The sequence below is a fragment of the Eleutherodactylus coqui genome, chromosome 1 (genome assembly GCF_035609145.1).
Source record: "Eleutherodactylus coqui strain aEleCoq1 chromosome 1, aEleCoq1.hap1, whole genome shotgun sequence".
NCBI lineage: Eukaryota > Metazoa > Chordata > Amphibia > Anura > Eleutherodactylidae > Eleutherodactylus > Eleutherodactylus coqui.
The window spans coordinates 12551561-12575861 of NC_089837.1; the positions used below are offsets into that span (position 1 = coordinate 12551561).

General features: G+C 48.4%; 1 protein-coding gene across 1 annotated transcript in view; it reads right to left on the reverse strand.

Moving 5' to 3' along the window:
* Window positions 1–24301, reverse strand: part of LOC136612438 (vomeronasal type-2 receptor 26-like) — a 95494-nt gene that overhangs the window by 63431 nt on the left and 7762 nt on the right. Inside the window, exon 2 of the mRNA XM_066593206.1 lies at window positions 12183–12474. Coding sequence (XP_066449303.1) covers window positions 12183–12474 — 292 coding nt within the window. The remainder of the gene's footprint in view (window positions 1–12182; window positions 12475–24301) is intronic.

The window sequence follows — 24301 nt, forward strand, 5'->3', positions numbered from 1 at the left end:
TCAGCACGGCCTGCTGACGCTTGCCCACCGCTGTGCTGCCACACCGCGCGACACCGACTGCTGGCGACATGCTGCTGCTAACACATCTTGATTGCGAGACAGAGGAGGAGGAGGAGGAGGAGGAGGAGGAGGAGGGTGCTTTAGTGGAGGAAGCATACACCTCCGCAGATACCACCACCGAGCTGGGGCCCGCAATTCTGGGGGTGGGTAGGACATGAGCGGTCCCAGGCTCTGACTCTGTCCCAGCCTCCACTAAATTCACCCAATGTGCCGTCAGGGAGATGTAGTGGCCCTGCCCGCCTGTGCTTGTCCACGTGTCCGTAGTTAAGTGGACCGTGGCAGTAACCGCGTTGGTGAGGGCGCGTACAATGTTGCGGGAGACGTGGTCGTGCAGGGCTGGGACGGCACATCGGGAAAAGTAGTGGCGACTGGGAACTGAGTAGCGCGGGGCCGCCGCCTCCATGATACTTTTGAAGGACTCCGTTTCCACAACCCTATACGGCAGCATCTCAAGGCTGATGAATTTTGCTATGCGGACGGTTAACGTTTGAGCGTGCGGGTGCGTGGCGGCGTACTTGCGCTTGCGCTCCAACAGTTGCGCAAGCGACGGCTGGACGGTGCGCTGAACTACACTGCTGGATGGGGCCGAGGACAGCGGAGGTGAGGGTGTGGGTGCAGGCCAGGAGACGGTAGTGCCTGTGTCCTGAGAGGGGGGTTGCATCTCAGTGGCAGGTTGGGGCACAGGGGGAGAGGCAGGGGTGCAAACCGGAGGCGCTGAACGGCCTTCGTCCCACCTTGTGGGGTGCTTGGCCATCATATGTCTGCGCATGGTGGTGGTGGTGAGGCTGTTGGTGTTGGCTCCCCGGCTGAGCTTTGCGCGACAAAGGTTGCACACCACTGTTCGTCGGTCGTCAGGCGTCTCTGTGAAAAACTGCCAGACCTTAGAGCACCTCGGCCTCTGCAGGGTGGCATGGCGCGAGGGGGCGCTTTGGGAAACACTTGGTGGATTATTCGGTCTGGCCCTGCCTCTACCCCTGGCCACCGCACTGCCTCTTGCAACCTGCCCTGCTGATGCCCTTGACTCCCCCTCTGAAGACCTGTCCTCCTGAGTAAGCGTTGCACACCAGGAGGGGTCAGTGACCTCATCGTCCTGCTGTTCTTCCTCCGAATCCTCTGTGCGCTGCTCCCTCGGACTTACTGCCCTTACTACTACCTCACTGCAAGACAACTGTGTCTGATCGTCATCGTCCTCCTCACCCACAGAAAGTTGTTGAGACAGTTGGCGGAAGTCCCCAGCCTCTTCCCCCGGACCCCGGGAACTTTCGAATGGTTGGGCATCAGTGACGATAAACTCCTCTGGTGGGAGAGGAACCGCTGCTGCCCAATCTAAGCAGGGGCCCGAGAACAGTTCCTGGGAGTGTTCCCGCTCCTGAGCAGGTGTTATTGTAGTGGAGTGAGGAGGCTGGGAGGAAGGAGGAGCAGCAGACAGAGGATTCGGATTGGCAGCAGTGGACGGCGCAGAACTGCGGGTAGACGATAGGTTGCTCGAAGCACTTTCTGCCATCCAGGACAGGACCTGCTCACACTGCTCATTTTCTAATAACCGTCTCCCGCGTGGACCCATTAATTGGGCGATGAATGTGGGGACACCAGAAACGTGCCTCTCTCCTAATCGCGCAGCAGTCGGCTGCGACACACCTGGATCAGGAGCTTGGCCTGTGCCCACACCCTGACTTGGCCCTCCGCGTCCTCGGCCGCGTCCACGTCCTCTAGGCCTACCCCTACCCCTCAGCATGCTGTATTACCAGTGATTTGATTTCACAGGCAGCTAATAAATTGGCGCAAGACTGCAGGCCAAATATAATTTTTTCCCTTTTTTGAAAACGAAAGGCCCCACTGCCTCTAGTGAATGAATAATCTAAGTTTAATAACTGTGCTGTTTTCCTGCTAATGTGTCACAGAACGTGAGGGTAGCAGAGTTATTAACTGTGGCAGAGCAGGTATTTTTTTTCCCAATTAAGGAAAGCAAATGGCGAAGCCAGGAGTAAAACGTAGCTGGGTGCGTCTGATTTTTACAGGTTGCACACGCAGCCGACATGTGTCCACCGGCGTTAGGACGGACAGAGGCAGGACAAATAGAATTATTTTCCGTTTTTTTGCACCAAAAGGCAGCACTGCGTATATTCTATGAACATGAGAAGTTTAATAACTGTGCTGTTTTCCTGCTAATGTGTCACAGAACGTGAGGGTAGCAGAGTTAATAACTGTGGCAGAGCAGGTATTTTTTTTCCCAATTAAGGAAAGCAAATGGCGAAGCCAGGAGTAAAACGTAGCTGGGTGCGTATGATTTTTACAGGTTGCACACGCAGCCGACACGTGTCCACCGGCGTTAGGACGGACAGAGGCAGGACAAATAGAATTATTTTCACTTGTTTTACAAGCAAAAGGCAGCACTGCGTATATTCAATGAATAATAACTGTGTTGTGGCCCTGCCTATACAATTCTTTCCCTGCAGTATCAATGGAGGGTGGAATGCTCTGCAGAGGCGATTTTGAGAAGCAAAAAAAAATGCAGCACAGCTAACAGCAGCCTGGACAGTACTGCACACGGATAAATATGGCCCTAGAAAGGACCGTTGAGGTTCTTGAAGGCTACACTCACTCCTAACACTCTCCCTGCCTATGCAGCACTTCTGTCCCTAATGCCGGGTGCAACGCTCTGCAGAGCCGATTTTGAGAAAAAAAAAATGGCACTGCTAACAGCAGCCAACACACAGCTATCAGTGGCCCTAATAAGGACCTTTGGGGGGTCTTGAAGCCTACACTAACTACCAATTCTTTCCCTACAGCAGCTCCGGTACAAACAGCACTGTCCCTCATCTAACTCACCAGGCATCTGAGCCGAACCGCGGGAGGGGCCGACTTTTATGTTCGGGTGACACCTGATCTTCCCAGCCACTCACAGCAGGGGGGTGGTATAGGGCTTGAACGTCACAGGGGGAAGTTGTAATGCCTTCCCTGTCTTTCAATTGGCCAAAAAAAGCGCGCTAACGTCTCAGGGAAGGAAGTGAAAGTAACCAGAACACCGCATGGTGTTCGTTACGAATAACGAACATCCCGAACACCCTAATATTCGCACGAATATCAAGCTCGGAAGAACACGTTCGCTCATCTCTATTACTTACCCATATCTGACCTCTTGCCTTTCTATGACTATGCTACCTGCCTGCTCCTTTGTACTGCAAACTGATACTTACCCATTGCCAACCACTAGCTTTGCTGACCACACTATCTGTCCACTCGGGTTACAACAAGAAGCTCTAAATCTGCACAAGATCATTACACTGGACCTTTCAGCTACCCAAAGTATTCTTTGAAACCATATCCATCTATCCCCTAAGTAAACATCTCATTCACCATTCTTTTTTTTGTAAAATGCCAAGGATATTTGCTTGAGGGATTCAGCTGCTTCCTATTTTCTAAAAAGCAAAATTGGGAGCATTGGGAACCCATAAACTCAATATCATTGCGGTTTAGTAAAATATCAACCTTATGTTTGGTATCAATTGATTCAACTAGAGATGAGTGAGCACCAAAATGCTCGGGTGCTCGTTGCTCGAGTCGAACTTTTCATAAGGCTCAAGAGCTCGTTTCGAGTAACAAACCCCATTGTAGTCAATAGGGGACTCAAGCATTTTTGTATGAAAGCGATGCCCCACATAGGCGATGACTTGTGAAACACCAGAAAACATCAGAAAGTCATGGAAACACCACAGAAACGGATAGGGAACGGCAGGGGCAGCATGCATGGCTGCATCTGAGGCTCCCAGGTCCCACTATTAAGCCAAAATGGGGAAAAGAGCCTGGCAGTCACCTCACTAACAATTTGCTTGGGACAAACCCACATTAGCAAGGCACATGCACTGGCACATCTTAGTTAAGCACCACACTACTTTCAACCAAGGACAATCACTGCCTGCGGGCGACACCGCTGCCTCTTCTCCTGGGTTACATGCTGGCATTGCTGTCCAATGCCCTGCATGACACTGCGTCCACAGCACACACCAAATTTTCCCAGCGCAGCGATCAGCTGCCCTCATGCCACACGCTTGCCTCATAGCCACACCACCCTCATGTCTATTTCTAAGTGCGTCTGGGGTGTGGAGGAACAGGAGGCACAGACTGCAGAGGGTTGGCAGGGCCAGACAGCGATCCTCTTTGAAAGTGTGCGCGATAGTCCACAATGCTTTTGAGAATTGATAAATTTACATAAAATCATTATTGCAATCCCGTGCCATCTCCGTAACAAAATTGCCACGAGCCGCAAATGTGGGCATAAAGGGGACCCAGGTGCCAGCACTTCTACACATCTCCACAATGCAGCAATACTCTGTGTGGGAAGCACTAAGCGGGCCCAGGGTCAGGCTCAGTCCCAGCTTCCACCTTGTGTGACCCAAGGTACCGTGAGTTACATAGCAATGGGAAATCCATCTGTCCCCACACAATTCATTCTGTGTAGGTGTCAGATAGCTCAACACCGCAATGTGAAGTCTTTGAGTTCCTTGTGCTCGCCTATGCTGTGGGTGCACAAAGATGGTATTAAACAGTAAGAAATCAGAGTGCCCAAACATGGCAGAGTTTCACCCCGCCAAGGACCTCGGCCTCGGCCCCCATTTCTGATCAAGTCAGTCACTGTATTTGTGCCAGATAGGTAAAACACCGTGATGGGAAGTCTTTGTGCACCCACAGCATAGGCGAGGCCAAGGAACTGAAAGATTGTACTACACGTGAGGAAAACAGAGTGCCCAAACATAGCAGAGTTTCACCCCGCCAAGGGCCTCGGCCCATGTTTCTGCCCTAGTTAGTCAGAGTATTTGTGTAAGACAGGTAAAACACCACAATAGGAAGTCTTTGTGCACCCACAGCATAGGCAAGGCCAAGGAGCTCAAACATGGTATTACACATGAGGAATTCAGAGTGCTCCAACATGGCAGAGTTTCACCGCGCCAAGGACCTCAGCCTCGGCCCACATTTCTGCCCAAGTCAGTCAGTGTATTTGTGCCAGACAGGTAAGACAACGCAATGGGAAGTCTTTGTGCACCCACAGCATAGGTGGACACCAGTAACATTTCGGTAGCAAGACTATAGGCAAACCCCTCAAACCATTCAGTAGCACGAGTATAGGCGGACTCCAGTAACATTTCTGTAGCAAGAGTATAGGCAAACCCCTCAAACCATTCAGTAGCAAGAGTATAGGCGGACTCCAGTAGCATTTCTGTAGCAAGAGTATGGGCGAACCCCTCAAACCTTTCAGTAGCAACTGTTAGGCGGACCCCTGTAACATTTCTGTAGCAAGAGTATAGGCGGAGCCCTGTAACATTGGTGTACCAATAGTATAGGCGAACACCTGTTAAAATTTGTTTACCAAGAGTGTAAGCGAAGCCTGGAAAAATTAGTTTGCTAACAGTATTGGCAATGGCCTGAAAAATTGGTGTAACAAGAGTATAAGTGTACCCGTGAAAAATTGGCAGGTGAAACCCACAAACAATTTTTGAAGATACAGCTCGTTATTGGTTAATTTGTAACAGAGCCTGGATGCAGCCCTCCACAAAACATTGTTTTAAGTTTAAGTTTTAAAACTTTTAAACAGAGCATTTTGGGCTGCATAGAAATTGGCAGTTCAGCGTGATGTCATGCTGTTTTAGGAGGAGGAGGAGGAGTAATAATATCTGACAGGGATACACAAAACTAATTCTCCCCTTTTTTGGGGTGATAGAGGATACATTTTTCTTCTGTTGCAGCAAAAAGATTCTTTAAGATCTGCTGCTTTCCACCGGTGGAGAAGAGAAATCTGGGGAAATCCAGCCTTTGTTCATCTTTATGAGGGTAAGCACGTCGGCACTGTCAGTTGACAGGCCGGTACGCTTATCCATGATGATCCCCACAGCAGCACTACACACCCTTTCTGTCAAGACACTAGCGGCAGGGCAGGCAAACACCTCCAGGGCGTACAGCGCAAGTTCATGCCACGTGTCCAGCTTTGACACCCAAGAGTTGTATAGAGCAGAGACATCACGGAGGACGTTGGTACAATTGGCTATGTACTCTCTCACCATCTTTTTACAGTGCTACTTTTGACTCAGTCTTGACTGAGGAGTGGTGACACAGTCTTGCTGGGGAGCCATAAAACTGGCAAAGGCCTTAGAGAGTGCTCCCCTGATGGACATGCTGCCTGATCCCCGTGCCTCCCCTGCTAGTTCACCCTTTGAATTGCATCTTCCACCGCTAGCATTGTCAGATTGGAAATTTAGCATCACTTTTTCCACCAGAGCCCTGTGGTATTGCATCACTCTCTTACCCCTTTCCTCTTCAGGAATGAGACTGGAAAGGTTCTCCTTATACTGTAGGTCAAGAAGGGTGTACACCCAGTAATCCATGTTGGCAAGAATGTGTCCAACGCGTGGGTCACTGGAAAGGCAGCCCAGTATGCAACACATCGCTGTCCTCACTAGGACGATGCTCCTCCTCTTCAGCTCATATATGCTGAACAGATGACAGGCAAGAAGCATGGGTACCCTCTGCAGTGTAGCCAGTAGTCTCTTCCCCCTCCTCCTTGCCATTCCCTTCCGCCTCCCTCCGATATAGACGAGAGAGTGTTCTGGCTATCAAGCGACATACTGTCATCCCCCGTCTCCTCTTCTAACTACAAAGTGTCGTCCTTTATGTTATGCAGCGAACTTCTCAGCAGGCAAAGCAGTGGGATGATAAGGCTAATGATGGCCACATTTCCACTCACCATTTGGGTAGACTCCTCAAAGTTTCCGAGGACCTGGCAGATGTCGGCCATCCATGCCCACTACTCTGTAAAGAACTGCAGAGGCTGACTACCACTACGCCGCCCATGTTGAAGCTGGTATTCCACGATTGCTCTATGCTGCTCGTACAGCCTGGCCAACATGTACAGCGTAGAATTCCAGCACATAGGCACATCGCACAGCGGTCAGTGCTCCGGCAGCTTAAACTTACGTAGCAGTGTCCTGAGGGTGGCAGCATCTGTGGTGGACTTGCGGAAATGTGCGCATACGTGGCGCACATTGCCAAGCAGGTGAGATAAGTGGGGGTAGTTTTCCAGAAACTGCTGAACCACAAGATTAAATAAGTTGCGCCAAGCTACAGAGCAGCCACCAGGTTATGGCCATTGTCACACACGACCATGCCCGGTTGGAGGTTCAGCGGCGAAAGCCAGAGGTCGGTCTGCTTTGTTAGACCCTGTAACAGCTTGGGGGCCATGTGCCTCTTGTCACCTAATTTTATTAGTTTCAACATGGCTTGCCGACGCTTGCCCATCGCTGTGCTGACGCACAGTGTGCTACTGACTGCTGGTGACGTGCTCACACTTCGTAATTGAGAGGTGGAGATAGCGGAGGAGGAGGGGGGGACTTGGAAGATGTGGCATAATACGCCACAGCTACCAGAACCGAGGTAGGTCCCGCTATTCTTGGTGTGGGTAGCATGTGAGCGGTCCCAGGCTCTGACTCGCTCCCAGCCTACACCAAGTTCACCCAATGTGCCATCAGGGAGATATAGTGGTCCTGCCCGCCAGTACTTGTCCACGTGTCTATTGTTAAGTGGACCTTCCCAGTAACTGCGTTGTTGAGGGCACGAGTAATGTTGCGGGAGACGTGCTGGTGTAGCGCGGGGACCACACACTGGGGAAAATAGTGGTGACTGGGGACCAAGTGGCGTGGGACCGCTACTGCCATCATGTTTTTGAAAGCCTCTGTTTCCACAAGCTTGTAAGGCAGCATCTCCAGGCTGGTTAATTTGGCAATGTGCACGTTTAAAGCTTGTGCATGTGGGTGGGTGGGTTAGCGACGCTGCACTGCAAGACATTGCTAGAGGCCATGGAGGTGAGGGTGGGAGTGCAGGCTGGCAGGCGCTCGTGCCTGCATCCTGGGAGGAGGATTGGTTCTGTGTGGCAGGTTGTGGCACAGGGGAAGGGGCAGTGGTGTGACCTGGCGGCGGTGAACGGCCTTCGTCCCACCTTGTGCGGTGTTTGACCATCATATGCCTGTGCATGCTTGTGCTGGTGAGGCTGGTAGTGGTGGCTCCCCGGCTAATCTTGGTGCGGCAGAGGTTGCACACCACTGTTTGTTGGTCATGCGCACTCTCACTGAAAAACATCCACCCCTTTGAACATCTAGCCCTCTGCACAGAGGCTTGCCGCGAGGGGGTGTTGTGGGAAACACTTAGGGGATTCTTTGCTTTAGCCCTGCCTCTCCCCCTGGCCACCCCATTGCCTTTTTCAACCTGTCCTGCTGCTGCACTTGCCTCCTCCTCTGAAGCCCTATCTTCAGTAGGCTTAGCAAGCCTGGTGGGGTCATTCACCTCATCATCCAGCAGCTTTCCCTCCGAATCTTCTGTGAACTCCTCCCTCGGACTTACTGCCCTTACTACTACCTCACTGGCAACTGTGTCTCATCATCCCCATCCACAAAAATCTCTTGAGACAGTTGCCAGAAGTCCCCAGCCTCATCACCCGGACTCCGGGAACTTTCCAAAGGTTGGACATCGGTCACGACAAACTCCTCAGGTAAGAGAGGAACCATTTTTTCCCACCCTGGGCAGGTACCTGAGAACAGTTTCTGGGAGTCTGCCTGCACAGAATCTTTCATTTTCCTGGAGTGAGGAGGCTGGGAGGAAGGAGAAGCAGCCAGAGGATTCAGAGGTGTAGTCCCTAGGGCGGGAGAAGTGGACTGCGTAGAAGAGTGGGGGTTTGATACATTGCTGGACGCATTATCTGCCATCCACGACAGGATCTGCTTGCACTGCTCTTCTTGTAGTAAAGGTCTACCACGCAGACCGGCACTTTGTGATATGAAGCCGGGGACTGTAGGGACGTGGCACTCTGCTAATCCCTCAGCAGCTGGCTATGCCCACACCCTCACTTGGACGCCTGCATCCACGTCCATATCCTCGACCTTTACCCCTACTCCTCATCATGTCGGATTAAGAATAGAGCAGGGCCAAAATAAATTACCCCACCATATAGCACTGAGAACTGTGGCTAATTTACCGCACATAGAGACGTGTGGATACCGGAGGCTCTATGCTATGATCGTAAAAAATTTAACCGCTGTCTTGCGCTGATACGGAGGGGTCTTTTACCGCTCACAGGGACTTGCTTATTTAATAGGAAGGCTGTATGGAGTGGGAGAAAAATAGAAAGCCAGTGGATAGCGCTGGTAACTGCGGTCACCTGATCTCGCCAGCCACTCACTACTGTGGGGGGAGGGGGAGGGCTGGCATGTCACAGCAGGAAGTGGTAATGTCTTCCCCGCATGTTTATTGGCTAGAAAATGGTGCTAAATATGCAGGAAAGGGAAATGCAATTGAATCGAGTACCGCGTGGTGTTTGTCTCGAGTAACGAGCATCTCGAGTACCCTAATGCTCGAACGAGCGTTAAGCTCGGACGAGTGTGCTCGCTCATCTCTTGATTCAACCCATATTTTTAGTAAACAATAAAATGTTAATAGAATGTTCTTAAAAAGTTTGTAAATATACATGCAAGGCAAGATGAAGCTTACTATAAGAATTTCAGCATTGTTACACAATTTGCTTAGGGTAAATTCAGTTCAAGATGCTGTAGTAAGAACAAAGCATCAAGGTTACTTCAGAACAGGGGGCTTATCATAACAGTGTCTCAATCTGGTTTTATTTAGATCTTTCATATGTGTAGTAAAATATACCTATGATAGCTTTCAAAATAAAATTAGCAATTCATGACAGTAATTTTTTTCACACATATGTTAATTTATTTTTACTTTTACAGGATATGATTGGTATGACATAGTACATGTATTGTAACTATGCAAAATCTTTTTATATATATATATATATATATATATATATATATAGGTAAAGGGTGCCAGCCATCCTTGGTCAGACACGTCAGAGCACAGCTTTGTATTTTTGTACTGTTTTCTATCCTGATCAGTGAATTCTCAGTACCCTGATAACTTATCTTTAGTGTACAATTACTTTTAGAATACTAGTTATAATCTCTCCCTAGTGTAGGGTAACGTTGCCTGGTTTAGAGCCTTTGCAATGGAGAAAGTTTAGTGTTAGATACAGTTGGAGATAAAGAGAGTAAGATATATGACCTTTTTGTGAGTCACAAGTCTTGAGTCAAAGGAATATTCTTAAAAATTTCCATTGTGCCTGCATGAAAGGCAATGCTGACTGTAAATAAGCTTTAACCCCTTAGTGACTGAGCTTTTTTGCTTTTTTCCATTTTTGTTTTTTCCTACTCCCTTTTAAAAAATCGTAGCTCCTTAATTTATCCATCAACGTCGCTGTATGAGGGCTTGTTTTTTGCGGGATGAGTTGTATTTTTCAATGGCACTATTTATTGTACCATATAATTTACTGAAAAACTTTTAAAAAATTCTTAGCGGAGAGAAATGGAAAAAAAAACGACATTCCACCATCTTTCGGTGCGTCCTGTTTCTACAGCACACAAATTGCAACAAAAACAACCTGATATTTTTATTCTATGGGTCAGTACGATTGCTACGATACCAAACTTGTATAGTATTTTTTTTTGCTGTAGTACTTTTATTTTTTTTTTAAGATATTTAATTTTTTTCAATTATTTTCTGCGGTCATTTTGTGCGCGCAATACCTTTTTTATTTTTTCATAGACGTAGTTGAGCAAGGGCTCGTTTTTTGCGGGATGTCCTGAAGTTTCCGATAGTATCAATTTGGAATACATACGACTTTTTGATCACTTTTTATTGCGTTTTTTCTGGGAGACAGGGTAACTAAAAAAGTGTATTTCTGGCGTTCTTTATTTTTTTTTTCACACGACGTTCACCGTGTGGGAAAAATAATGCACTACTTTGATAGATCGGACTTTTACGGACGCGGCAATATCAAATACATATTTTTATTTTATGTTTTTGATTTTTTAATAATGGATATGGCAAAAGGGGGGTGATTTAAACTTTTATGACTTTTTTTTTTTTAACAATTAAAAAAACTTGATTGATCTTTTTTTTTACTTTACTTTGAAGTCCCCTTGGGGGACTTTAACATGCAATGCTTTGATCGCTCCTGCAGTATGATGTAATGCTATAGCATTACGTCATACTGCTTTTTTACAGGCAGTCTATGAAGCCACCCTGTGTGGATGGCTTGATAGGCAGTCTGCTAAGGCAGCCCTGGGGCCATTCATTAGGCCCCTGGCTGCCGTGACACCTGCACGGCTCCCCCGATCTCACCGAATTGACAGCGGCATTTAAAGGGTTAATAGCCGCGATCGGCCGAATGGCCGAGCGCAGCTATTGCCCGCGGGTGTCAGCTGTAATAAACAGCTGATGCCCGCGCTGTATAGAGGGAGATAGCGGCGCTACCTCCCTCCATACACGTCCTGCAACAGCAGGACGTAGTTTCCCGATGGGGCGGTCGTTAAGGGGTTAAAAACTCACAGCAATTGCAACCAAAATTTTATCATCAAGCTGTACAGCAACACGCAGCAATTATTGCCCAAAATTCGCTCAAGCAATGTATTTTGAGCAATAATCATTGTGTGTGAATGCTACCATCGTTTACTTTTGACAGAACAATGATTTTTAGGTGAGCATAAAATTAATTGCTTGGCCAGAGAGCTGATAGCAGGGACTGCATGCTGTGTTCTCCACAGAGAGAGCTAATTACATATCTTGTATTCAGCTTGCAGCCATGCAGCAGAACAAGGAGCTGTAAGCAGAGAACAGACCACCTGCTGTTCATTTTTGATATGCTTCAATACACATTCATAGAATGCCACCACCAGCAGTGTTTCATGGTTTTAGGCTAATTCAGATGCCAGGGAATGAAATTTGACAGTGTATTACCCAAACATTGCCAAAGGTAATAAGAGCCAAAGCAGCAGAAGCCGTATAAGTTCTTTGACAACTATCTGAAAAAAGAATAGATAGGCAAACTGAAACGGCATCATCAGGTTCACACGAGGGAGAAAACCAAGACAGAACCTCTCCTGCAAGCAAGGAAAATATATAAACACCTTTAACTTGGTCCAAGTAGAACTGCTGAGAATAAAGTTCAAAATGTACAACACATTGATATAAAAACTTTTGCAAAAAAAGTTGTCTTCATTAGACAACCCCCTTAGTATTACCTGTGGATATCCATAGAGCCCAGTTATCTCTGCTATGGACACACTAGAGGAAGTTGTTAAGTGTCCAATAAAAGCCACCACTTTGTTCTTGTCATCACAGCTGTAGTTGGGGACAGCTTCCTCTTTTCCTGACAATATACTCAGTGCACTATGTACAGCTTTATGCTCTAACATACATGAGTCATAGATCTTGTATCCCAGAGTGATATTAGGTAAGATGTCAGCTCTTCTGTTTATTTCTTCTATGGCAAAGATGAAGACCAGGAGATGTCTTAAGAGATGAGGAGTAGACCTAGAAACCAATAATAACATGTTTTTCAATGTAAATAGATTTTTTTCAAAATACTTTCATTTTTAGGCACAATGCACATCTCCAGAACTGCTGGTCTTTCAGGGTGTTTCTATGATATAGTGGTAAGCACCTAGCAAAGTGATGCACCTTTTGGACAACTGGAGACTGGTAACATGGTCATTGGCACCCAAGGCTCATTGATATGTGTAGTGGATGGAAGTCTATCTGTTCCATTACCACAGAAGAGCAACAGTAGAATAAATTACTGATAAGGTTATGGCTGATAATGATAGAAAGGTGTCAGATCACACTGGCATCATGGCTCACTGTGTATGAGGTGGCAAGGCCACAAACCATTCAAAGTGCCTACATGACCCCTGCCCATCCCTGGAAGTGCATGTAATGGGCATTTGAGCACCGGAACTGGGGCATGGAGCAATGGAAGAAGGCAGCCTGGTTTGTTGAATTATACGTTACATCCTGTAGATGGGCAACTGCATCACTTACCTGAGAACGGATGGCACAAGGATTCAATGTGGGAACAAGAAAACCCAATGGATACCACAGGACACTACAGAGGTCTTAAAAAGTCCAGGTCTCAAGCAGCTACCTATAACCTATTTTCAATATGTGCTGCATATGTAGGGTGCAAGTTGGGTGTAACTGTATGTAGTAGGCTCAGGTGCTGAGTGCTCGATACACGGCATCTTTTACAGCCAACACTTGCCCACAAGAGTCATGATTAGTGATGACTTAGATCGTGACTGTTAACCCTTATAAATGCCACTGTCAATTCTCACAGTGTCATTTAAATGTCCTGATTGATGATCACAAGGTGCATTGTCGCTGTTATTTCATTTCTTAAAGTAGAACTACATTAAAAACCTATATGAAATAGATACCTGCTGGAACTGGAAAAAGTGACATCAGACATGAGACGGGAGCAAGGAACAGGGGAATGTGAGCATGGCACTCAAGCCATTGCAAGGAGACCGACCGAGGGAGCCAGTTGAGTATCTGTCCAGCGGGGAGAGGAGGAGCTGGTCCCAGAGCAGCAGGAGGCCAAAGAGTGAGATCACCGTGCTATGAGATCCCGACGCTAGGCCTACGCCAGGTGGGTGATGGCTTTGGTTGCTGACAAAGGCTGATAATTATATTCCATGTCTATTAGTCAGTGTCTGTTAGTCAGCATCTGTAAGTCAAGTGTTTGAAAGCAAGAGCAAAAAAAAAAAACTGAGCGGTTGCAGAGGCGAGTTTGAAGTGTGATTAGTCAATCTTCATTACTTCTGTAAGTGAATTTGTAGATCCCCCTTTAGAATGTCCTTTATGTTTCACAATGCCATCCAGTGTGCTACTTGTGCAGTGTATACTGTCCTTGATCAGCCAATCAAGGGTGTATTTGGAAGCCCAAATCCTAGATCTAAGTGAGCAACTGGCAACACTAAGATACGTTGACAACATAGAAAGGAGTTTACTGCTCACTAAGCTGCACTCGCTGGGGTAGAGGCGGAGGTAGATGGTAGTTCGGAAGAGCAGGGGGATAAGGCAGCTAACTGGGCGACAGTTAGGAGGGGTAGTGGGAAGTGAACCAGGGAGGCTGGTCCTGAACTGGCGCACCCCAACAAGTTTGCAAAGTTGGCAGATGAGGGGGATGCCGTGACAGAGCCAGCACCACTGCAGCACAACATGCCCTCTGAACGCCAGGGAAATGACTGCTCCAGTACCAGGAGAACCTGAACTGCAGGGCAGGCTAGACAGGTCATAGTGTTGGGGGACTCAATTATAAGGGGAATAAATAGGGCAATCTCCCACAAATCATGGGATTGTCGAACAGTGTGTTGTCTACCTGGCACTTGACTTTGACGCATCGCAGATCAAGTTGACAGATTACTGGGAGGGGCCACTGAGGATCCAGCAGTAATGTGCACATTGGCACCAATGAACAAATTAGAGATCAGTGGAGGGCCCTCAAAAGCAATTTCAGGGACCTTGTATCCAAAGCTTTGGGCGAGGAGCTCCAAGGTGGTTTTCTCAGATATACCAACTGTACCACAAGCCACACTAGAAAGGCAGAGGAATCTTAGGGAGGTAAACAAGTGCCTCTGGAGTTGGTGTAGGAAGGAGGGGTTTATGTTCCTGAAAACTGGCCTGACTTTGCTGTCAACTACAGGTTCTTCCATAGTGATTGGCTGCATCCCAATAGGGAGGGTGCAGCTGTGCTGAGGAGAAGATGGCAAGAAGGCTGAAGGAATTCTTAAACTAGAGACCCGTGGGGAGGGCACCAAGAGAAATGGGGGGTGGGGGGTGTAGATAGTGTAGACAGCGACCTGGGACCAAGTAATGGGAGTGAGGGCCGAGCAGGGGGTCGGGTTAGTACAGTTAGAACTGGCAGAACAGCTAATAGGACCAGAGGTGGAACAATAAAATTAAAAAAATAACAACCACCATATAAATTGAATGCAGTGAATGCAAGAAGTCTGATTAGTAAATTGGGAGAAGAAAATCTGAAAGAAATTACAACATAGTGGATAAAACAGAAGCAGGGTTTGATGATAAGTGGGATTTGGCAGTGAACTTACAGGGTTACAATCTCTTCAGAAGAACCTGAAAGGGGGTGCGGTGTGCCTGTATGTTAGATCGTTCCTAATGCCGAAGCTATGAGAAGATATAGTTGTAGGAGATGAACACAAGGAATTTCTGTGGGTAGAAATACAAGGAGCAAAGAATAGGAAAATCCGGATAGGGGTATTCTATAAGCCACCAAAAACAACAGAAGAAGCTGAAAACTTGTTATTAAGACAAATAGAAGAGGTGTCAAACTACAATGAAGTAATTATTATGTGAGACTTTAAAGGGGTTGTCTCGTGAAATCAAGTGGGGTTCAGCAGTTCTGTATGGCCATATTAATGCATTTTGTAATGTACATCGTGCATTAAATATGAGCCATACAGAAGTTATTCACTTACCTGCTCCGTTGCTAGTGTCCCCGTCGCCATGGATCCGTCTAAATTCACTGTCTTCTGGGGTTTTTAGACGCGCTTGCGCAGTCCGGTCTTCTCCCTGGTGAATGGGGCCGCTCGTGCCAGAGAGCTGGTCCTCGTAGCTCCGCCCCGTCACGTGTGCCGATTCCAGCCAATCAGGAAGCTGGAATCGGCAATGGACCGCACAGAGCCCACGGTGCACCATGGGAGAAGACGCGCGATGCATCGTGCGTGAAGATCCCAGCGGCCATCTTGGTAAAGGAAGAAAGAAGTCGCCGCAGCGCGGGGATTCGGGTAAGTAATAAACTTTTTTTTTTTTTAACCCATCCCTTGGGTTTGTCTCGCGCCGAAGGGGGGGGCCTATTGAATTAAAAAAAAAAAAACGTTTCGGCGTGAGACAACCCCTTTAATTATCCGGATATAATATGGGAAGACAAAACTTGTAAATCTCATAAGAGCAATACGTTTTTTAGAAAATTAAAGATAACTACTAGAGATGAGCGAGCGTACTCGTCCGAGCTTTATGCTCGTCGAGTATTAGGAAACACAGGGAAGGCATTACAACTTCTTCCTGTGAAGTTCCAGCCCTATCCCACCCCCCTGCAGTGAGTGGCTGGGGAGATCAGGTGACACCCGAGTATATAAACTGGGGCCGGCCACGGCTCGCCACAGATGCAGGCTGAGAGACATTAGGGAAAATGCCGTCCTGCTGTAGCTGCTATAGGGAGAGTGTTAGGCTGTTATCTTCGTCTTCAAGAACCCCAACGGTCCCTCTTAGGGCCACATCTGACCGTGTGCAGTACTGTTGAGGCTGCTTTTAGCAGTTTGGCAAATTTTTTTTTTTGTATATCCGGCGTGCAGACTGTAGTGTCCTCAGTCTGCAGTCATTAGGAGTATAGGGGCAGTACTGGTGAGGCAGGGACAGTGGTACAGGGAAAGAGATATACTGGCTATATAGGCAGTGGGCTTTTTCAAAAAAATTGGAAAGAAAAATCTTTGGGCTGCCTGTGACCGTGTTCAGTTTACTGCGTGTCTGCTGGGGGTAGTAGTTGCTCATTAATACCCAGCTAGGTGTTACTGCAGCCTTGCGCATAATTTTTTCTGGCTGCACTGTGCTTTCAATAACCACAGTCATCCTCCAACAGGGAAATCCATATACAGGCTATATAGGCAGTGGGCTTTTTCCCAAAAATTGGGAAAAAATACTATATTTGGGCTGCCTGTGACCGTCTTCAGTTTACTGCGTGTCTGCTGGGGGTAGTAGTCGCTCATTAATACCCATCCTTGCGCATAATTTTTTCTGGCTGCACTGTGCTTTCAATAACCACAGTCATCTTCCAACAGGGAAATCCATATACAGGCTATATAGGCAGTGGGCTTTTTCCCATAAATTGGAAAAAAATACTATATTTGGCCTGCCTATGACCGTCTTCAGTTTACTGCGTGTCTGCTGGGGGTAGTAGTCGCTCATTAATACCCAGCCTTCCTCATAATTTTTTCTGGCTGCACTATGCTTTCAGTAACCACAGTCATCCTCCAACAGGGAAGTCCATATACAGGCTATATAGGCAGTGGGCTTTTCCCAAAAATTGGAAAAAAAATACTATATTTGGGCTGCCTGTGACCGTCTTCAGTTTACTGCATGTCTGCTGGTGGTACTAGTAGTCGCTCAATAATACCCAGCCTTGCGCATAATTTTTTCTGGCTGCACTGTGCTTTCAATAACCTCAGTCATCCTCCAACAGGGGAATCCATATACAGGCTATATAGGCAGTGGGCTTTTTCCCAAAAATTGGAAAAAAATACTATATTTGGGCTGCCTGTGACCATCTTCAGTTTACTGCGTGTCTGCTGGGGGTAGTAGTCGCTCATTATTACCCAGCTAAGCGTTACAGCAGGCTTGCGCATAATTGTTTCCTGGCTCTGCTGTGTCCGTTACATGATCGTTGCCATCCCGCCAGAGGAAAAGAGTATACATATATACGCTGCATACGGTGTCTGTCTGGTTTTTCACCTCACCATTTTAAAAAATTGAAGCAAAATACTTAAGGCCTACCACTGGCCTTTGGCCACTTGACTAGTTCTGCACTGTGAATTCCAGTAGCTCAGTCATACGCACCTAGGTCTCACTACAGGCTTGCGCATAATTGTTTCCTGGCTCTGCTGTGCGTTCCGTAAGCGAAGTCAGCCTCCAACCACAGGCCAATAAGGGGCACATTTATTTACAGTGTTCTATTTCTGCTCTACTCGTAATACACCATGCTGAGGGGTAGGGGTAGGCCTAGAGGACGTGGATGTGGACGCGGGCGAGGACGCGGAGGCCCAAGCCAGGGTGTGGGCACAGGCCGAGCTCCTGGTCCAGGTGTATCGCAGCCGACTGCTGCGGGATTAGGAGAGAGGCAAGTTTCTGGGGTCCCCAGATTCATCTCACAATTAATGGGTCCACGCGGTAGACCTTTATTAGAAACTGAGCAGTGTGAGCAGGTCCTGTCGTGGATGGCAGAAAGTGCATCCAGCAAACTATCCACCGTCAGCACCCAGTCTTCTACGCCGTCCACTGCTGCATTCCTGAATCCTCTCGCTGCTGCTCCACCCTTCTCCCAGCCTCCTCCCTCCCAGCAAATGACACATTCAGAAGAGCAGGCAGGCTCCCAGGAACTGTTCTCGGGTCCCGGCCTTGAGTGGGCAAAAATGGATCCTCTATCACCTGAGGCGTTTCTCATGACCGATGCCCAACCTTTGGAAAGTTCCCGGGATCCGGGTGAGGAGACTGGGGACTTCCGGCAACTGTCTCAAGTGCTTTCAGTAGGTGAGGAGGACGATGACGATGAGACACAGTTGTCTATCACTCAGGTAGTAGCAATTGGAGTAAGTCCGAGGGAGGAGCGCACAGAGGATTCGGAGAAAGAGCAGCTGAACGATGAGGTGACTGACCCACCTGGTTTGCTAAGCCTACTGAGGACAGGTATTCAGAGTGGGAGGTAAGTGCAGCAGCAGGGCAGGTTGGAAGAGGCAGTGCGGTAGCCAGGGGTAGAGGCAGGGCCAGACTGAATAATCCACCAACTGTTTCCCAAAGCGCCCCTTCGCGCCATGCCACCCTGCAGAGGCCGAGGTGCTGAAAGGTGTGGCAGTTTTTCACTGAGAGTGCAGACGACCGACGAACTGTGGTGTGCAAGGTCTGTCACGCCAAGATCAGCCGGGGAGCCACCACCACCAGCCTCACCACCACCAGCATTCTCAGGCATATGATGGCCAAGCACCCCACAAGGTGGGACGAAGGCCGTTCACCTCCTCCGGTTTGCACCACTGCCTCTCCCCCTGTGCCCCAACCTGCCACTGAGATCCAACCCCCCTCTCAGGACACAAGCACGACCGTCTCCCGGCCTGCACCCATACCCTCACCTCCGCTGTCCTCGGCCCCATCCAGCAATGTCTCTCAGCGCAGCGTCCAGCCGTCGCTAGCGCAACTGTTTGAGCATAAGCGCAAGTACGCCGCCACGCACCCGCATGCTCAAGCGTTAAACGTGCACGTAGCCAAATTGATCAGACTGGGGATGCTTCCGTATAGGCTTGTGGAAACGGAGGCTTTCAAAAACATGATGGCAGCAGTGACCCCGCGCTAATCGGTTCCCAGTCGCCACTTCTTTTCCTGATGTGCCGTCCCAGCCCTGCACGACCACGTCTCCCGCAACATTGTACGCGCCCTCACCAACGCGGTTACTGCCAAGGTCCACTTAACAACGGACACGTGGACAAGCACAGGAGGGCAGGGCCACTATATCTCCCTGACGGCACATTGGGTGAATTTAGTGGAGGCTGGGACCGAGTCAGAGCCTGGGACCGCTCACGTCCTACCCACCCCCAGAATAGCGGGCCCCAGCTCGGTGCTGGTATCTGCGGCGGTGTATGCTTCCTCCACTAAACCACCCTCCTCCTCCTCCTGCTCCTCCTCCTCCTATGCAACCTCTGTCTCGCAATCAAGATGTGTCAGCAGCAGCACGCTGCCAGCAGTCGGTGCCACGCGGTGTGGCAGCACAGCGGTGGGCAAGCGTCAGCAGGATGTGCTGAAACTACTCAGCTTAGGAGAGAAGAGGCACACGGCCCACGAACTGCTGCAGGGTCTGACAGAGCAGACAAACCGTTGGCTTTCGCCGCTGAGCCTCCAACCGGGCATGGTCGTGTGTGACAACGGTCGTAACCTGGTGGCGGCTCTGCAGCTCGGCAGCCTCACGCACGCGCCATGCCTGGCACACGTCTTTAATTTGGTGGTTCATCGGTTTCTGAAAAGCTACCCACACTTGTCAGAGCTGCTCGGAAAGGTGCGCCGGGTCAGCGCACATTTCCGCAAGTCTAACATGGACGCTGCCATCCTGTGGACCCTGCAACATCGGTTTAATCTGCCAGTGCACCGACTGTTGTGCGACGTGCCCACACGGTGGAACTCTACGCTCCACATGTTGGCCAGGCTCTATGAGCAGCATAGAGCTATAGTGGAATACCAACTCCAACATGGGCGGCGTAGTGGGAGTCAGCCTCCTCAATTCTTTACAGAAGAGTGAGCCTGGTTGGCAGACATCTGCCAGGTCCTTGGAAACTTTGAGGAGTCTACCCAGATGGTGAGCGGCGATGCTGCAATCATTAGCGTCACCATTCCTCTGCTATGCCTCTTGAGAAGTTCCCTGCAAAGCATAAAGGCAGATGCTTTGCGCTCGGAAACGGAGGCGGGGGAAGACAGTATGTCGCCGGATAGTCAGAGCACCCTCATGTCTATATCTCAGCGCGTTGAGGAGGAGGAAGAGGAGGTGGAGGGGGAGAAGCCTGAGGAGGAGCAGGGAGAAGAGACAGCCGGGCCCACTGCTGAGAGTACCCAAGCTGCTTACCTGTCATCCTTTCAGCGTGTATGGCCTGAGGAGGAGGATCCTGAAAGTGATCTTCCTAGTGAGGACAGCCATGTTGTTACGGCACTCTGCCCCCCGAGCGCCAGTTGGGGTGCCCTGATCTCCCGCACCCCCACTGTCCCTGCCTACTTGCCTCGGCCCTGGCTAACCCCAGGCGGACAACTGGACGGCGGTCCCTGCCCTGGCTAGGGACCTGGCGACTGACAAGCAGGAAACTACCTAATGGGGGGAACAGAGTGCCGACAGAGGAGGCAGATGAATCAGACCAACAAAACTTACAAGGCTGGAGATGGGACTCACAGGCAAACTGGCAGGGTGCTGGATAGCAACTAGTACTGACTGGGCCAGACTAGATTAGAGGCAAACAGAACCAACACAAACAGACAGAGTAATAGGGGACCAGAGGGAGCTGACCGACAACTAGGGACTGGCTGAGGCGAACCGCAGACAGACTGGCTAGGTGCATGCAGAACCAATAACTGGCAATGAGCTCACTTCACTGCCAGTCTTTTAACCACAAGGTTCCGCCCAGGGGCGGAGAGTGGGAGGAGGCAACTCCGCCCACTGCTGTATAAGAAGAACGGAGGAGGGCGGGCGGCACCCTACGGGCGGACACGCCCATGCCGCCGCCCACAGCTGCTGGGATAACCTCGACACAGGGCTCCAGGCCGCCGGAGCCGACGCCGGAGCGACGCGCCGCGCTGTATGGTAACACATGTGTTGCGTACAGGTACCCTGGCACACATGGCTGACTTCATGTTAGGATGCCTTTCTCGTGACCCTCGCGTTACACGCATTCTGGCCACTACAGATTACTGGGTGTACACACTGCTCGACCCACGGTATAAGGAGAACCTTTCCACTCTCATACCCGAAGAGGAAAGGGGTTCGAGAGTGATGCTATAACACAGGACCCTGGTGGACAAACTGATGGTAAAATTCCCATCCGACAGAACTATGTAACTCTTGGCGACATTTGAAGATCCTGACGGAGGTGGCACAGGATTGGAATGAAGATCGAACGTCGATTTGTCAGTGATTCTCAACTGCATTGTGGGCTATCGCCCCACCCCTTTTAAAGAGGGTCGCTACCTGACCCTGCCAACCCTCTGCAGTGTGTGCCTCCGGTTCCTCCTCATCACAGAGGCAATTATAAATTGACATGAGGGTGGTGTGGCTATGAAGTGAGCGTGTGGCATGGGGGCAGCTGAAGGGAGCGCAGGGACACTTTTGTGTGTGCAGCAGACGCTGGGTCGTGTGGGGCGGTTGGGCAGCATGTTGTTACCCAGGAGAAGTGGCAGCGGAGTGTCATGCAGGCAGTGATTGTGCTTTGTTGGAGGTAGTGTGGTGCTTAGCTAAGGTATGCCTTGCTAATGATGGTTTTTCAGAAGTAAAAATTGTTGGAGGGGGCACTCTTGCTGCTATTGTGGCTTAATAGTGGGACCTGGGAACTTGAGATGCAGCCCAACATGTAGCCCCTCACCTGCCCTATCCGTTTCTGTGTCGTTCCCATCACTTTCTTGAATTTCCCAGATTTTCACAAATGAAAACCTTAGCGGAGCATCGGTCCCATACAAAAATGCTCGGGTCGCCCATTGACTTCAATGGGGTTCGTTACTCGAAACGAACCCTCGAGCATCGCGGGAAGTTTGACTCGAGTAACGAGCACCCGAGCATTTTGGTGCTCGCTCATCTCTAATAACTACGTTTCCAAACGTGCGGGGGAGTCAACTAGAGGGACGGCCGCTCTGGATTTAGTATTAACTAACAAACCAGACGAATAATGGGGGTGCAGGCTGAGGGACACTTGGGAAATAGTGATCACAATATCATTAAATTCCAGCTGCCATTCAATAGGAAGCCTTATCAAGGAGCAACAAAAAAACTAGACTTCAGTAAAGCTAAATTTGATCAGTTTAGAACTACTATCGGCAACATTTAATGGGACAATTTCCTCAGAAATAATAGTACAGGTGACAAATAGAAGTAGTTTAAAAACATCCTAGTCACCCTTATGTGAACAGTTTATAAACTTTAAAAATAAAAGAACTGCAAGTAGAAGGAAACCAATGTTGCTTGACAAGACTGTAAGGGGGGCAATAAACGGAAAAAAAATGTTTAAACTACTAAAACAAGAAGGCAGTGAAGAAGCGCTAAAAACTAATTATGTAGGGAAAAGATCAAAACTGTCAGGGAGGAGGCAGAGAGACTGATCGCCAAAAAGAGCACAAAATAGCCTTCAACTATACTTTAATTATATAAACAGTAAAAGGATTTGCACTGAAAGTACTAGCCCTTTAACAAATAATGCAGAGAAACCACAGAACATGATGGGGGAAGGCAAACCTGTTAATTTTTTTTTTTTCTCGAGTGTATTCATAAATGAAAGAGAAATGTCACACAAGATGCAGGGGAATAAAATGAACCCCCTGCTAAGTATTGCATGCATAGTACAGGAAGAAGTGCGGTGTCGGGCCCACATAGAATACACCCAAGGGTTCTAAGGGAAATAAGTAATGTGATAGATAGACCGCTATTTCTTATATTTTGGGACACCATTGAGACCAGGGTTGTGCCACTAGATTGACGCATTGCCAGTGTGGTCCCAATATACAAAAACGGGTCCAAAGGAGAACCTGGTAACTAGAGGCTGGTAAGTCTCACATCAATAATTTGAAAAATATTTGCGGGGTTTCTGAGAGATGCCATCCTAGAATACCTCAAGGAAAACAACAGCATAACTCCTAATTAGCATGGGTTCATGAGGCGTCAAATAATGTCAGACCAATTTGACACTGATATAGGCTGATATATAAAATGAGACAATTCGGACAAGGCGAAAATGTGTGTATCTAGATAAAGAATTGGCTCGGAGTTAGAAAGCAAAGGGTGGTAATAAATGGTTCGAACTCTGATTGGACGATTGTTGCTAGGGCAGGAGAAATGGATGTCACCGATATACACTAAATAGGATGCTGCTGGGGAAAAGTGAGATGGAAAAAGACCTGAGGGTACTAGTTGACTGTAGACTTAACTGAAACAATCAATGCCAGTCAGTTGCTGCAAAAGCAAATAAAACCTTGGGGTACATTAAAAAGGTACTGGGGCGAGGGACAAGAACATTATTCTTCCGCTATATAAGGCACTTGTTTGGCCTCACATGGAATACTGCGCACAGTTCTGGACACCAGTGCTCAGGAAAGATGTTGAAGTCCTTGAGGGGTTTCAAAGAAGGGCAACTAAACTAATAAATAGAATGAAATGACTGGAACACACAGAGAGGCTATCAAAACCGGGATTATTTACCCTGGAAAAAAGCTAAGGGGTGATCACATAACAATGTATAAATACATTAGGGGGCTATACAAGGATCTCTCCCATGATCTGTTTATACCCAGGACTGCGACGGTAACAAAAGGTCATCCGCTACGTTTAGAGGAAAGCAGGTTTCATCACCAACACAGAATGGGGTTCTTTACTGTAAGAGCAGTGAGACTGTGGAACTCTGTGCCTGAGGACGTGGTGATGGTGAAATCCATAGAGGAGTTTAAGAGGTGACTACACATAGAGAGCTATGATATTACAGGATATAAACATTAGGTGACCAGCAGGGTAATTTATCTGGGCCTTGGAGTAAGGTAGAACTTAAATGTTGATACAGGGATTATTCTGACTGCCATTATGGAGTCGGGAAAGATTTTTTTCCTCCAAAATGAGCTTCTTCGTTTTTTGTTTTTTTTGTCTTCCTCCTGATCAACAAGGAAGGGGGTCTTAAACAGGCTGAACTAGATGGACATTGTCTTCATTCAGCCTAACATACTATGTTACTATGTAAATTACTATGGATAATCCTGTAATAATACTGATCCACATTATAAATATATTATTTTTACTGCATCATGAACATGGTAAAAATTAACCAAGTTGATGCCATTGCAATTTTTTAAC